Raw genomic sequence first — 15,823 nt, forward strand, 5'->3', positions numbered from 1 at the left:
TTTCGGTCCCTGTGTCTATGCCTTACTCCCCAAGGAACCTGATGCGTGTACAAGTGGAGCGTCGTGCCTGGAACTGGTCACAGTGTGAGGCATTTTTATAATTGGCGAAGAGGCGGGACATCCTTGGGAGGGAAAAGTGTATATGCTTTCTTTCCAGAAAGGAGGCCTTTGACCGGATGATGCATACGGGCGTGCTCTGTCCCCGGGAACGCGAGGTTCCCTTGTCTTGTCACCGGGAAACCGGCACGCAGTTTAACATTTTATGGTGCCACGCAGAATTCGGACGGCCAACGAGAATGCGTTCGCGAAACAACAGGGGACGACGACACACTGAAAATAACGTAGAAAAGAAGGGGAGGGAAAATAGAGTCACACCGCGTCACGTTTCTTTGCAAATTGCCATTCAACCCCCAGAACGGACGAAGAAGCTTGTGTTGCGGTGTGGAGGGTGGCGACACCCGGCTCAGGTCGAGACACCGGGAAGAAGGTATAAAGCGGTCTCTTCAAAAACGAGAAAAGAAAGAACCGCAGTGCGTTCCAACCAAAAATGATTGGTGCGGTCGATACTTTCAGGACATTGGAATGGAAAAGCGGTGTACTTCGTGGGCTTACCAGGAGAACACTAGAGACAGTTGAAACCGCCGTGTGCATGCATCCGTGACGAGACATCCAAGCATCCGTGAGGAACAAACAAGAGCCAGGGGGAAGGACCGGAAAGGTTAACAGAGTCTGGCACAACGTAAACCCTGCGGATTATCATTCACTGTGAGGTTGATCGTCGCACTGAAAAGTGGTGAGACACCATGCTGTGAGCTCGGCCTGGTTTTACTTGGTTTCCTGACAGCAGTGAAGAACATTCGTTTGCCCCGACCAAGAAAACAATTGCATGCTGTTGACGGGAAACAACACACGCATCGTAGACATTGGCGCTTGTTGGTGACCAAAAATTGCAGTGTAGGTCATATCTCTCCTCAACAAAACCATCCACGCCGGAAGGTTTCCCAGAATCAGCCCCGAGCTGCGATGTGGGCCGCTGTGCAGCTGTCAATTGCTTCAGCCAGGCTCATCTAATTCGAATTTGCATTTACCACCGAAAAGATGGCGCATGACCTTCTTCAATGAGGTCCACCAAGTGCTTGTGGAACGTCGTTGCCGGGGACAGGCGCCAGGCTCACACCGTAGGGGTTCTGCGAAGCGTGTGCCCCCAGTCATTGTCTCGTAGGTATTCGGTAAAGAAGCTAGTATGTCTCTCACCTGCTATCGCACTCGTGGAAAGAAAATGTTAGGGAACGCTGCAGGTATAGGCCGTTGACTATTTTATGCATTCGGGTGCCACGGCAAACGGAAGGTTCCAGTCTTTCTCTTGAAAGCCCCGCGCCGCCTTGTCCCGTCACAAAAACAGAGGATATCAGTAGCAGACGAAGCAGCAGTTACGGAGTGTCCGTCATGTTGTTTGCGTTGCATTTGCGCATTTGGGTAGTCGAGAGATGGAATAAAGGCCAGGCCTTAGGGACGCGGTGAACTAACGGCATAGCTTGCGTCACAGCGCTTTCCGGTAGGACCAGAACGTACTGAATTCGTGGAGTTCAGGCTTTCTCCTCTTCCCACTATCGTTTCTTTGTCTCCTCTTACACTCACGGATGATACACATGAGTTTGGAATATGTCGTTTGCGGTGCAACTCGTATTCCGCAACCAGCTGAAAACACTTCTGTGTACTGTAGCTTTCGATACTGTGGTGCCTCAAAAAGTCGTTGCCACCAATGAATCTCTGAGGATTTCTAGTGCCTACTTGTGTCTCTATCGTGTCTCGGGGTCCCTGGCATGCACAAATGCTTCAAGCCGATAGCAGTGAATAATGATGTTGCTGTCCTGTTGCAATCGCTATTTATTTGCTTACAAGCGACGCTGGTCTTCGAGTATAGTTCATTCCTTCGAGCCCCCCTGTGACGGGTAGGCCCATTGCCGCCTCGACAGCGGCAGCGTAACAGGGCTAGTGAATGGATGCTTTTGGGTACACAAGTCAGCCAAGGAAGTCGGCCATGATGTCTGAAACCTTTCAGCAGTTGCATTTTCTTGTGCAGCTGGACGGGTGTATGATTGACAGGACCATGGGCGTTGCAGAGGATTCAGCGGATGTGCCGCAGTGGCCACGGCGATTCCTCTTGCATAACTAAAGAAGCAGGTCTTGCCACAGCAGCCACCCGCCTGTTTTCAACGCGGGTGGCGAGCCATGCGATGTGAAGACACTTCTCGTTTTTTTAGTCAATGCAAATGGCGATTTCCCTATTCGAAGGCAAGGTCAATCTCCCATTCCATGCTGTCTTGTACTCAAGAATGATAGAATGATTTAACATTTCTTGTCGCCCAATAGCTGAGGCTACATCTCGCTCTGAACAAGGTTATGAAACTGGATGATTATGCAGCAGGAACCGAAAACTCAGCGCAAAATCCAGCAGCCCCCCCAATGTTACATCAATCTAAGTGGCTATGTCAAAATGGATGGGGTGAAGCATTCCAAATTTTGTTCATAGTCAACTGATGTGTCGGTACCCGCTGATGGCTCTGACAACGAAGAAGAGTTGGCAACACCATCGGATTCCCATTGCTAGAGTTGTTCTGGTCATCGGGCCACAACACTATTTCACTCAGTTCAGTTCTCACTGGGTACGGGCTGGCTCGGCGAACGGCTTCACAGTTACGGCGCCCGCACTTCCCTGGCGGTATCGATAGTGTCTGCTGGCTGTCGATGACAAGCATGACCATACCCGGCTTCTGCGAACGTTGAACCATACGCGCCACTACCTGCTTAGTGTTGCTACAGAATTTTGCAACGCTGGTTGCGCCCGACCCACATTGACATGCCGGCGTGCCAGGCAGATCCTCGAATCTGTGTCTTGAAATGCTTCCTGTCTGCGGCCCGGTCGTTGATGGGATAGTAAAGGCAACTTCATCTTGGGTGGACGACTTGTCTGTTGAAAGCGGTGGATCATTACGTGAGGGTGTTCAGCAACTGGGAGCTGCAAGCACCGAATCCCGTGGCGAGTCCTTTGGAACCACACGCTCCGAAGAACCTCTGGAAACCGATAAACAAATCCAGATTTTTTCGCTACGCTACGTCAAAATATATTGTGATGACACTCGAAATTTCAGCGTTCGCTACGAGATATGCACGAATGCAGCCCGGAGACCCCTTCGTTCTCTTGACTGTGAGCGATTTCACTTGGCACACCTATCTTCTTCAAGCAGCTTCTATTTGCGCCACCGAAATGCGAGAGTCGTGGAGCTGGCAATTTTCGGCAGTCAGCTCTTCACTCACGAAATTTAACAGCAGCGGGCGAGATGCGGTTTGTCAGTGGACGTTGAGATGCTAGAGCCAGCGAATGTGCTCTTGTCATTTTTGGTTTGTAGGTGTTTTTGTAACATTACAATACCACCGAACCCTCTCCTTTTCCGGACTTTTGTGAACGGTAATAATCTCCTAAGCGAGGCATTTCCTCTTGTGACAAGGACGATCCATGCTATCATCTTAGCTGGCAGCGGGTAACAGAGCCAGCACATCTACTCTGACATAAAAGGGACACACGAACCCTCCACCTTACCCCCCCTGGATCGCTGGGCTCGCCTCACAACGCATACTACATGTGACCCAGCACACCGCCTCCACGCGAGAAACAGGCAAGACACTCGTCATGTGAGTACGCTAATGAACTGCACATATAGATTATCCATGCTGATCTGCAAATGCGAAGCCGCAACCGTGCTCGTGCTGGGCATCAGAATTTGCGCTGCAGTCACGTATCCAGCAATCGCCTCTATTAGCTTTGTGTCAGCCTCAGACCTGCTAACGCGTCAGTAGTCCAGGGGTAGGATGCAACCCTCCCAAGGTTGCGACCCGGGTTCGAGTCCCGGCTGACGCACTTTTTCGGATTTTGAACGGCCGCGAATTAGAGCAACAGCGGGTGCTGTACTGTTGTTTGAAAATGGACGGTACTTTTCGGCTAGTGACTGTCTATAGCTACGGTGTGTTTGTTGCTTGCAAGGCACAACAGTGTTGCTCAGCCTCTGCCTGCCCCCGTTGTCGTGCGACCACCCACTATTATATTTACCATATTTACATTCACATGGTTATTGCAGTAAATTTCTGGCCGAACAGAAGGGACTTTGAGCACATATATTGAAGACGAGCTAACTTATCCAAAGGACTTGGCGCGTGGCACAAACTGTCCCCTAGTGTGCGGCAATCCCCCGCCCAAAAACCCCCTGTGGACGAACTTTAAACATTTACATTTCCAAGAAGTGGCATAACTGTCCTCACTATCTTACAGGAGAGGAAAATGTTTCGCCCAGGCGACGGTGAATGTTGGGAAGTTGTAGAGGTCGAAATTTTACATCTGATGCGCTTTTTATCAGCAAGGGGGGGGGGGGGAGGGGTGAAGGGCACCAGTACCCTACACGCCGTCCCTTCCGACGGAGAGGCTCGCTCCCATCATAATTACTTCATTGAATGTTATACGTTCACACGAAATTGTTACAGAACAAAGGCACACCAGGTACAACAGGGCTCTGATGGGATGTGTGAATGCTTGCTGCCGCTTTGGTGCTCATCGGTCCCCTGCCCGCGGCATTGCGAGGAGGCTGAATGGTGTGTGTCCTGTCAAACTCAGCTCTCACCTGGATGAACTGCTGGCGTCCGTGACGATTTCTAGGTTACTGCGGAAGACTGCTCCAGTTGAAGCTTGCGGAGGCCCTTGCAACAGAAGGAATAACCCGGATCTGGACGTCTGTCCCGTCGCACAACAACATTATATAAAAAGAGCCAGCTCTACGGTTCGCACGCGTCAATTGATGCTACTACTTAACAAAAACAACCGACTATACTTTTTAGCTGATTTAAATATATTTTGGAGACTGTCCCGAGACACAAGCCGTCTCTTTGAAGCACAGACGTGTGAGAAGTCCCGGATAAACTACTGGCCATTAAAATGATTGAGCAGTGTCTTTATCGTTCTTGGTGCAGGGAAATACCGAGCGCGTATGAGCAAGATGCGTGAATGAGTACCCACTTCAACTCCCTGTTATAGACAGCCAGTAGCGCTCAGTTTGAAAAACAGGTCAACGAGCTACTTGCAGGTTTCTCCTCTGTTTCGTTACGGTATCCTTGGTCTGCAGCACACATAGGGTCGCGCAAGTACAGGTTACTTTCCTCTTCCTCGATGGAAGCATTGTGTGGTTTCCCACTTGTATCGCCCCTTTTCTGACTGCCGTGTCCAGCAGCTCTTGCATATCTTGCTGAACAGCGTGACATAAAAGTATATGACTGTTCCCGACGTATGGAGGATGCTAGCGAAAATGACTGCGTTCTGTTCTATACCTTCGCTACACAACACATCACAGAAATTGGTAGTGTTTGCGATACCAGCCATCCCGCGCTCATATGCTTCTCTCACTTGAAGCAAAGAGCAGCTGACCTGCTTGAGCCTACAACAAAGACGCTTATCGCTTATTGAACTAAGAGATGCGTTCGATTGGTTGTAGCTACACGAAACCATTTATCGCTCTTTTTTTCGATCTACACGTAGTGTTCAGTTGACAAGAGGAAAGTGATCCACTGGCATAGGTTAACTTGTTCACTGGGCGAACCTGTTGATGATTAGGGTGTCGTTTGTACCGTGTTGGAACTGAAGCAAAAGCACGAGTCTGCTGAGACGCCACTTTGCTACCCACCCCACCGAATCGGCTGGGTGAATTTTGAATTTGCTTGAGTGGCAGCCCGTAGCTCCGTGACGGGGTACCCCTCCAAAAAACAGCACACACAACGCAGCAGCATAACAAGCCCATCGTCTGATGCGACCACCACGTCCGAGACAGAACACAGTGAATGCGAGGTGAAGGTAAGAATCCAGGCAACGTACCACGTCGTCAACCGATCCTCCACCCCGAAAAAGCATGCGCAACAAAAATACTACGAAGCGGAGACCTCCAGACAGAGCGCACCACTGGGTATCCTGAGCCACTCACATTAACATCGATACCCGCGGATCGTCACCTAGTAGCGAGTACGCACACACTGTGACACTAAAGGAATGCCAACCTGCTGTGGAGGACAACTAAAGAGGAGGGCCGCGTGCAAAGGCTAGCTTCTATTACATGGGTCTGTAGCGACGTCAGTGACACAACATCTGCCAAGACCTATGAGGCATGTCTGTTGAGGAAGAGCAATCGTTGCTCTAGCCCCATAGACAGTGCAGGCTGGGATTACGGCCATGATACAGAAGAAAGAGCCTTCGGCCTTCTAGTCCTTCCCCTCACTGAAACCCCAGGAACTTAGTGCCGTCTACCAACCTCAACAGTCGGATGCCTAACCGGAGGCATCCACTAAATTGGGGCGACATGAGCGACCTTGGTGATAGTAGGCTCTTTGCAGCGGGTTATCTCCCTTCTCTTAACGGGTGGTTTATGCGGCGTTGCACAGGAACACTCAACGTCTGATGTACTCAACAGCGTTTTGCTAGAGCACTTCGACGGATTGTTGTCCACAGCCGGTTAATCGGCATGCTGTTGTTCCACGCACCCCTAGAATCCCACTGAGTCATGAGATGCAGCTCGGCGCTTGCGTGAAGACACTGTCCTCCAACTGCCGGTTATCATCCCAAATACTTTGCATGCAATAGAAACGAACAGCAGACGTGAAGTGGGTTGTCGCTCAGGGCAAACCACCACTGTCGATTGCCCCTATCGTTCAAAAGTAATGACGCCAGCTTCTTTCCTCGTGCTTTTTGAATCTCCTTTCGTGGACGCTAGTACCGTGTCGTGACATATTGGCGGTTCCACGGTCATTCGACTCATCCCTAAAAGCAAAGCAAGATCATCACTCGAACTTCCCTTAAAAGCGGAAACTGTTTTGCTGCTTGCAAGCGTTACGGCGATGCCACCTGTTGAAGTAAATTTCTTTCTACCCCCTGTCTCCCCTCCGTGAGGCCTTTGAGGTGAAAGACACTACGCGTAGCGCCTCTTAGGACGTATCACGACAAGTCCGCTGAATTCGCTTCTCCCATCACTGCTCCGTTCCGCGAACTCATGAAAGCATGCCCGTCTCCCCCTGCCCGAGGAAAGAGTTAAAGACAGCGTCTGGGTTTGTGCTCTGGGCGACAGAAGAAGCACGTGGATCTCTCTCGCCGTCCTTAACAAGGCCAGAAGATGCTGTCACGTCGCTCATCTGCCCTCGAGATTCTGGCGATTCTTCTCGTCCTGATGTCAAGCCCAGGAACTCTCCTGGCATCGTCAGGGGCGATCCCCCGAGGGAGGAGAGGAGGGCCAAATTAAGGAGTGAAAGGCCGCCTCCATGTTCGTTTACGCTCTCCCTACTTTGGCCACATGGTGTCCCAGCCTTTGTCACCAGACTCAAATCTGAATAACTCGCGAGGCCTTCTTGAAGCTGGCGTGGCTCCATGGACACCGTCCCCGCCGCGTTGTCTCCTGGCGCGTCCTCGTCGTTCCGAGCGACTGCGTCACCTTCCAATCCATCACGCGAGGTCGGGAAGTTGACTTTCGTCTCGTGTCCTTCATTGTGTCCTTCCCGTGCTGCCTCCACGTCCTGGTCCTCTGTCATTTTTAATGCGTGTTCTGTTTTCGCTTGAGACACTTCTTCCTCGCCGCCAGCCGCTCCGCCTTGCGCTTCCTCTGCCGCCTTCCGGCAAGCCTCCGCTGCCTGTTCAAGGGCCGGAACCGCTGCGGCTGTGCCTACCTCGGCCGTCTCCAAAACGCTGTCCAGGGCGGAGGCAAGCCGGACGAGCTGGAGCTGAACGGAAGGCGAGAGCTGACTTGGCATCTTTTTGGACCGAATGCAGTCGACGAAAACCCCGAGGAACGGCTCGACTTCAGAAAACGTCTGGGCCCTGTCAACGCGCTGAGCATGTCTGATCAGGTGGAAAGACCAGGTGTGGAAAAGCGCGGGGGGTAGAACTGACTGAAACAGACTCAGACAGTTGTGACGAAGATCTTCGAGAATATAGTGGATGGCGTCCTTCTGCAGCACCAACAGCTGGTGGCCAACCACATTCGAGTATGGGGCGGACGGCGCACTCCCCTGAGCGGAAGATGCAGGCGGAAATGTGGCAGCGAGAAGAGAAGACTGCGCAGACGGGGAGAGCAGATACGGAGTCGCGGGCGTGAGACCGCAGACCTCGTTCGCTCCACCTTTAGGCGGAGTCGCCGGGATAGGTCCACCTCGCGGCAAGGAACCGGCAGACGAAGCAACACCGCTGACAGAAGCGACCGCCCCACCCTCAGGCAGCAGCGGCCGGCGACGCAACCCCGCCTCAGCGGCGGTTTCCGGTGAAATCCCCGAGGCGTCCCCCGCAGCGAGCCCTGCGACCTCGGACGGAAAACGTGTCCCTACGCCCAAGACGCCTCCAGGAAGAGGGGAATCGGAGAGCGAAGACGCCGCAAGCAAGCCCGCCAGAGCAGCGGCCTGCGCACCAGCTCCATAGCTGCCGGCCTCGGCTCCCGCCAGCCCTCCAACGCACGAAGCAGTGCCTGATTCCAGCCCGCGAAGGAGCGCGGCGGGGAAGGTGGGGCACGTAGACGCGGCTGTCTCGGTCGCCGCTGCACCATGGCCTCCACCGTGGAGTCGACGCGCCACCGGAGTCGAGCAGAGAGAGGCAAGAGAGGATGTCGGCGACACCTGGAAAAACATGGCAGCCGCAAGAAGTGTGACAGGAAGCAACGCGGATGCTCTGAAGTCGCGCCTTTTCCTCACTTTTTGGTTTGCCCAGGTCGTGACAGTCGAACTCCGTAGTGTGTCCACGTACACTGCGACTTGAACTTAACTGTTGCTGCTAACACTACGGAAAAGGCACTGCCGATATACCATGACTAGCTTGCCAGGCAAAGCATTTGCACACACTACGAGCCAGATGCGGGTGGCCCGGAAGAAATCAGAAGGGCAGCAAACCGCATTCTCCGAGTGCCGGAAAGGCCGCTTGATGACGCGACGAACCTCGGGTAGATGTGACGCGCCTGTCCACGATCCTGGCGTCTCCACTTTTTTGCTTTGACGTCGACCTGACCTGCCGCCCCCGGCTGGACTCTTATCCGCCCCTCCATCTGCTGCTCGCTTCTTCACATGGGCCCCCTTGGGTGCAACAGACCCCGCTCGGGGACGGCCTGAACCGCTGTCTCCTGCATCCTCGTCCCTTCCGGCAGCGGGCATTCCTGGATCCACTTCCAGAAAGCGCGTGGCCTCTTTGCCACCCAGCAGGCTGCGATCATGTTTACTGAGACTCGAGGCCAGAGCCGCAGCGGCAGCCTGCCGGTAAGTCGACTCCATGCGGCGCCGGGTCTGGATCGCGAGCAAGCGAGCGCGAAGGAATCCGTGCTCTTTAACGGGAAAATACTGCGCTCTTCGTTTCGCCAGTCCCGGCAACCGTTCTGCAGAAGACGGCGATGACGCCGCCGAGGCGAAGGCACTGCTATCTTTGTAGTTGCAAGCCCAGCGAAGCTGCGCGCGGTCAAACCAGACACCCGGGACGCGTGGCATCTTCAGAGCCTCCCGCACTAAATCTTTCGCTGGCTGACTCGTCAGGAGTTTGTCAAGCTCCGGATCGTACGCTTCACTTTCGTAGACTGAGTGAGTAAAGACGTCAAGCGAGGCAGGGGGGCTTGAGACGACATCTGTATTCTCGCCCGTCGCGAGCACTCCCTCTCTCTCAGTGTCTTGCTCGGCTGTCCCCACCTGGGATCGCCCACTAAGCGGCTGTGCCTCTGACGGTTTTGACAACGCCTCAGGCGCCAAATCACCCGTGCCCCGGGCGTTGCCTCCCCTAAACGCCTCTAGCAGCGCTAGTGCATTTGCTCTCTCTACTGTTCTGACCCCTTCAGTTTCGCTCTGCTTCCAAAGCTCGGTTGGTGATTCGCCCCCCTCTCCTGTCTTCCTCGAACTACTGCGTCCCTGTTCGCTGGAAAGACATGACGGACTTGACGGGAGCAAGAACATTCGCGTCAAGTCCATCAGCATCTTTCCTCTCAAGTCACCCGCGTCTTCAACGTACGTGGTTGACCTCGCGCTGTCAGTCTTGTAGGCGCTGACGGTTCTTACACCCGGCTGGTCGAGCGCTCCTTCGATCTCCGTCTCCCCACTCCCTTTCGCCTCCCTGCTTCGCTCTCCAGAGGCAGTGCGAAGACCCAGCTGCTCGGGTGTGTGTCGGGCCCCGGACGTGTGTGCCGCCCCAGCCGTGCCTTCAGCCGGCTCTTCTCCAATCATCCCCCGCTGCCGTTCACCATCAACCGATCCCAGTGGCTTACGAACAGCTGCGTCCTCGTGTCCCTCTGCACGGGGACCGGCGGACTCCGTTCCCGTATCCGTGGACATCCCTTGGTGGCCACATGCCACCTCGCCACTGACACAGCCTTCACCGACTACCGATCTCTGGGACAGCTCGCCACGAGCCTGAGCAAGTGAAGAGATCTCACGCGTCTCCCCACTTTGCAACGTCCCCACTGGAGTCGTTGTCTCGCAGGCATGCCCCGAAACACCAAACTCTATCTCGGCTCCACCGGTTCGCCCCGAGCTTTCATTCTGCACTTGCATGTCACTCTCGAGAAGCGAAGACGTAGAGCGCACGAGTTCGGAAGGTCCGGAGTGTCGGCGACGCCGCTTGCGGTCTGGAGACTCGGAGTCCGATTCGGGCTCAGGCTTACTCGACGCATCGCCGCTCGCGTCCCCGGAATTTGCCTCGCCTGGAGACATGGCCACCGATGCGAGAAGGCCCGCAAGCGCAGTCCCGTCTGACGGGGCAGGTTGACACGGGGCCGTTTGCAGGGTGGGCGCTTCTCCTCCGTCCTTTCCCAGCGTGCCAGCGTCCTCCAAGTCCAGTGCTCCCCTCTCTGAGACGTGCCCAGCGGCTGCTTGTTGCAGTGCTTCCGGAGGCCGGCGGCCTCTCTGATTTTCTGCGGCGCCTGCATCCCCCCGGGCCTTGGCGCCGTCCAGCCACGCCGCCGCAGCCACCGCATCCGCGGCTGTCTCCAAGCCGGAGGCCGCGAGCCACATCGACTCCAGAGTCGCGATCGGGTGTCCCCGTTTGCCTGAGAAAGCCCCCGCGGCGACATCCAGGGCGGGAAGAAGGGCTGAAAGGCTTGACGGCTGCACGCCAGGCGAAGCCAGCAGCGCGGCGAGTGTCGACGTCGACACGCCTCCTCCTTTGGATCCTGAAGCCGAGGGGACACCGGGGAGTCCTGTCTGCGGAGCGGGAGCATCGCTAGCTGAGAGACTGTCCAGCGCTGTCGGCGGATCAGGCGACGAGAGCCCATGGGACACATCGGCACAAGGCGCCTCGTTCTTTGCCCCAGAAAGAAGAAACTCGAGAGGACTTCGGGAGACACCCAGAGCCGCCGGCATTGAGCTGAAGAATGCGGCGAGCTGTTGCTGCTGCTGAAGTCGGGCTAGGCGCTGATAGTGGAGCCAAGTCGAAACAAGGTCCGAACCCTCTAGGCTGGCAAGGCCAGAGAGATCCTGCAGAGCCCCCCCCAGAGCATTCCCTGAATTTGCAGCCAGCAGTTGCTGCTGCAGCATCAAGGCACCGAGCGGCGAATTCAGCTCTTCCGGAGACACACCTGAGCTCGCTGGAGAACGGCCTCTGAGATCGCCCGGGAAACCTGCCTGATTCGCCGCCATCCCGAGAAGACTCTCCTGCGCGTCCTGACAAAGCATCGCCTCGACAGCTGCGGGCACAGGAAGAGGGGCGTCTGAGTTCCTCAAATCTCCGGAATCCGTTTCCCTCCGACTGATGCTGCTGGCCCGGTCTGGTTTTGCGCGAGTTCCTGCAGCTGCCGCCAACCGCTGAGCGGCATCGCGGCTGCGAAGGGCATGCAGTGGCGAGTTTACCGGCGTACAGCGACTTGAATGGGCGTCGCCCGGAGACGTGGACATGGGCAAGGCCGGGGCACTCCCAGCTCTCCCAGCCGCGCCAGCGAGTCCTGTTACCGCTGCGCTGAGTGGCTTCTTTGACAACATGCAGTTGACCGCCAATTGGTACGCGACGTCGAAGCCGTGAACCTTCACAGGGTAATATCGTGCAACCCGTCGCCCGCCTTCTGTCCAGTTCACGCACCATCGTTGCTGCAAGGAAAGCGCACGGAGAAGAACGCACTGAATAAAAACGTCAATGCATTTCAGAACTGAGTTGTGATGATTAGTACGGAAGGGACGCAGCGAAAGAAAACGTCGTCGAGGCCGAAGACACAGGCGAATGGGAACGAAATGTGAAAAGGTGAAGGCTTGTTTAGAAGACTCCGAGACTGACACGATGATTGCACATGAAGCCCCACACAGAAACAAACTACCAAACAGTGGTGACCTGTACCTGGTAGCGGTCGAAGTAGACTCCGGGGACTTTCGGGTATCTCTTGGCCTTGCGCACCAGCTCCTCGACCAAACGTCCCTTCTCCAGTTTGTACAGCTCGACAGTCGTTCTATCATGGGAATGCCTCAAGACATCGAGCCGGTGAAGCCGGACCACTTCGTCCTCCTCTTCGCCACTCTGACCAGCCCCTTTTACGTCGCCTTTGACTGCAAACAACCCCTCATCCGACCGGCGAGATGCAGTGCAAGAGGTCTTCTCGGCCCTCGGGGGGGTTCTCTCGCTCTTCACGACGACCGCAGGTGCGCCGCTCTGCTGGACAGCTGTCTCTCGCGCTGGTGACCTTGCAAGCAGCTGCAACCTAAAATCGGGAGCGCCTTTGCGCGATATCGTGCGCGTTGCAGACAAACCAGTTGCCGGACGTGGCGGCACTTCCTTCACAGATGCAGGCGCCAGCACGCCCTTCATGCCACTGAAGTCACGGGGAGCGGACGACGACCGCAGCGGACCTCCATGAACACTACCAGCTTCACCTCCCTTTCTCCCCCCAGCCGCTGGCAGCGCGGCTACGTCGTGCGGCAGGGAGGCAGAGAACGAAGGCGGCGCGCTCGGCAAAAGCGAGGAAGGCTGTGGAGGTGGGGTTGCTCGAGGGCGGAGTTTCGACGCCCGGAGCGAGATTGACGGGGAAGAAGATGACGGGGAAACACAGTCCGCAGCCACGGCAGAGTCGCGGAAAGCGAGAGGCGACGGCGGACCCGCCTCGGTCTCTGTGCAGAGGAGAGACGACCAGCGCAAAGCCGAACCATCGACACGAAGGATGCCCGACGCAGAGCGAAGTGGGTCCGGTGAACCTCCCGTGGCTATTTGAGGAGCCGGAGACGACTCAGAGGAGGAATTTGGTGCTGCCGACGAACCCGTCCCCACGCTTGCTCTCCGAGGAAGGTCAGAGGCTTCCTTCTCGTGGCACGGAAGATCGCCAGCAGACGAAGCCGCCGAGGATAAGAAGACATCGGCTGAATCAAGTCCCTCCGGTATCAGAGGGCAACCCGTCGAAGAGGCGCTGGCAGAAGCCGCAGTGGGACAGGTTGCGGATTCAGAACAAGCAGGGAGACAGGCGATAGCAGGATCCGGCTGCTTCAAAGGCAGTGTGGATGCGTTTGAGGAGCGCGACGCTGAAACATCGTCCAACAGCAATTCAGAAGCTTGCACACTTTTCGGAAGCTCCATTGGCGTGAGGTCCTTCCCGAAAGGCTTCTCGTTCCGTGGAATCACTGACTCGCACGGTCTCCAGTGGAGCTTCACCTCTGCTTCCGGACCATTTCCGGCAGCTTTCGGAGGAATCGTTTCTGTAAGTTCTTCTGTATCTTGTCCGCCTTTATCTCCACTCTCGTGGTTGTTACACCACAGCTCCACCGATCCTGTACCTGAATCACCTACTGGAACACTGGGCACGGCTCCTTCCTCTCTAAGTCCCGTGGTTTCTGGAGTCGATCCGTGTTCGACGGACACATCCTTTCTTCCACCGACGCCGTCGGGTTTTGACTCGGACGGCGCGATCCGGATGTCATCGGCATCGTGAGAGCGTCTAGCAGTTGCCGACGAAGTAAGAGGCGAAAAAGAAACACTCTCGGCACTGTTGGGAGAGAGGTCAGCCTCTTCGGAGGCCCTTAGCGAGGAGACAACAGAATGCGGGGAAGACTGAGAAGCGCACGTCGACGGAGTACATACAGATGAAATGGCCACGGTCGGCAGCCCAGTGCGGCTACCGTTGTTCGTTGGGCTTTGATCGGCAGAAAGAGGCGTCGCTGCCGTGGAGAGAAAGGAAACTGGATTAACAGACGGGATGAAAGATAGCCGCGCACTTCCAGATGCTGATGACGTGGGGGTCTCGAGAGCTGGGCAGACCGCGGGAAAATGAATCGAAGAAGAAATGTCGGTGTCGAGAGAGGTCAAAAGCTTTCCTAACAGATGTTTCTTTAGTGGTTTCTTTTCCCCTTCGAGGGAATCCTCTCCTGCTGGTGACCCAAGCATGTCGTCTTGGGTGTTTTGTAGGCCAGGAGCCTCCATTGGCTGCGCACGGTCTGGAGCATACCCTGCAGACGCAGGCAAATTAGAAGTTGACTGTAGAGAAGCTGAAGCTAACGGTCGCCGGACCTCAGACACCCGCGGCCATTCCCGTGGCGCCTCAGGATTCATAACTGCACACGATCCTGAGCAAGCTGCTCTGGCTTCCGGTGACTGAACAGCACCTCCCTCCCCAGCTGAATTTCGCTCCCGTTCCGAGTTCAAGGGACAAGTCCGTGCCTCGTGTTGGGCGGAGTCCCTACGCGGAGGCGGTTCCAGCACCGCGGCGAATGCTTCGGCAGACGCGTGCACCATCCGCCGAACAGCAGCGCGCCAAAGACGCGGTCAAGCAAAATCCACGAGTCTACACGAAGAAAGTGACCAGACGAGACACAGATTGAAGGGGGCAGCGAGACGCGCAAGGGGTGGCATAAAAACGAAAGCCGACATCAGCTCCACAGATGGCTTCTAAGAGAGAGTCCCCTCAAAAAGTAGGACGGGAAAGCGTATGTTTCTGGACAAGAAACAACGCGTCCGGTACAGGAAACCCAACGCTTCAAGAAAAAGTAACAAAGAAGACGAGAAAACGCGCAAATGACGCTGCTTTCCTCCAGATACATTAGTGTTTCGTTGTGTGACGTTTGCTGGGACGTGCTGCACTGAGACAGCAGAACGGAACTCTGAGGACACCGGAGGAGAGGCGAAAGTTGGCGGGTCAATTCTTTTCTGCCCCCCTAACGTCGTACAACAAGCTTTGCAGAGTGACAGACATACAAATCCCAAGCAAACAGATGCATGGAAAGGGCTGGAGAAAGACAGAGAGAAAGAAAGACGTTTTGGGGTTAATCCGTGTCAGAAGCGCCGGCACAGCACATCGCAGCAGACGCGCATTCTCTTTGCTCACGGCGAGTGCGACGCAAACCGTGGGGCCCGGATTGGGCGGTCTGACCGGCTGTCGCGACACACAGTTTTATTATATCCTTTTTTCCGAAGAATTGAGCACGAATTCGGGAAAATAAAGTGCGTCGTTAACGGAAGAGGCAGTACTTTCCGCGTTTCCACAAGCCAACGAACTCACACTTGCAGGGCCGACGCCAGACGCACGGCAGACGCAACGAAGAAGCAGAGAGGTGGTAGATGAGAGTGACGGTGCCTTGTGCGGCAACCCGCAAGCGATGACCAAAATGACGACGGGCAGCGCCTTCGCAGTGCTTACTGGCGGGGCCACCTCTCGTCTCATGTGCAGAGAGTGCCACGTAGCTGCGGCAGGGGAGTACGATGGTACTGATCATACTAGCATCTGAGTAGTAGTTTTCTCTCGCTGTTAATACGAGTGATAACAGTAATCCATATATTACGCCTAGAACATAACCGATGTGGAATAACCTTAATGTAGTAGGA

The 15,823-nt window shown here is 55.4% G+C and overlaps 1 protein-coding gene and 1 non-coding gene across 2 annotated transcripts; one reads left to right on the forward strand and one right to left on the reverse strand.

Moving 5' to 3' along the window:
- The first annotated feature begins 3,848 nt into the window (after window positions 1-3,848).
- Window positions 3,849-3,919, forward strand: NCLIV_t090011. Its single transcript has one exon. It is a non-coding gene; the product is annotated as a tRNA-Gly (tRNA).
- Window positions 3,920-7,077: 3,158 nt separating this feature from the next.
- NCLIV_028720 (uncharacterized protein) lies at window positions 7,078-14,425 on the reverse strand (the record flags this gene model as incomplete). The annotated part of the gene is made up of 3 exons (XM_003883066.1): window positions 7,078-8,685; window positions 9,001-12,117; window positions 12,362-14,425. The coding sequence occupies 3 exons, from the start codon at window positions 14,423-14,425 to the stop codon at window positions 7,078-7,080; spliced, it is 6,789 nt and encodes a 2,262-aa protein (XP_003883115.1).
- Between the last annotated feature and the right edge of the window lie 1,398 nt (window positions 14,426-15,823).

Source organism: Neospora caninum, chromosome VIIb, assembly GCF_000208865.1.
Source record: "Neospora caninum Liverpool complete genome, chromosome VIIb".
NCBI lineage: Eukaryota > Apicomplexa > Conoidasida > Eucoccidiorida > Sarcocystidae > Neospora > Neospora caninum.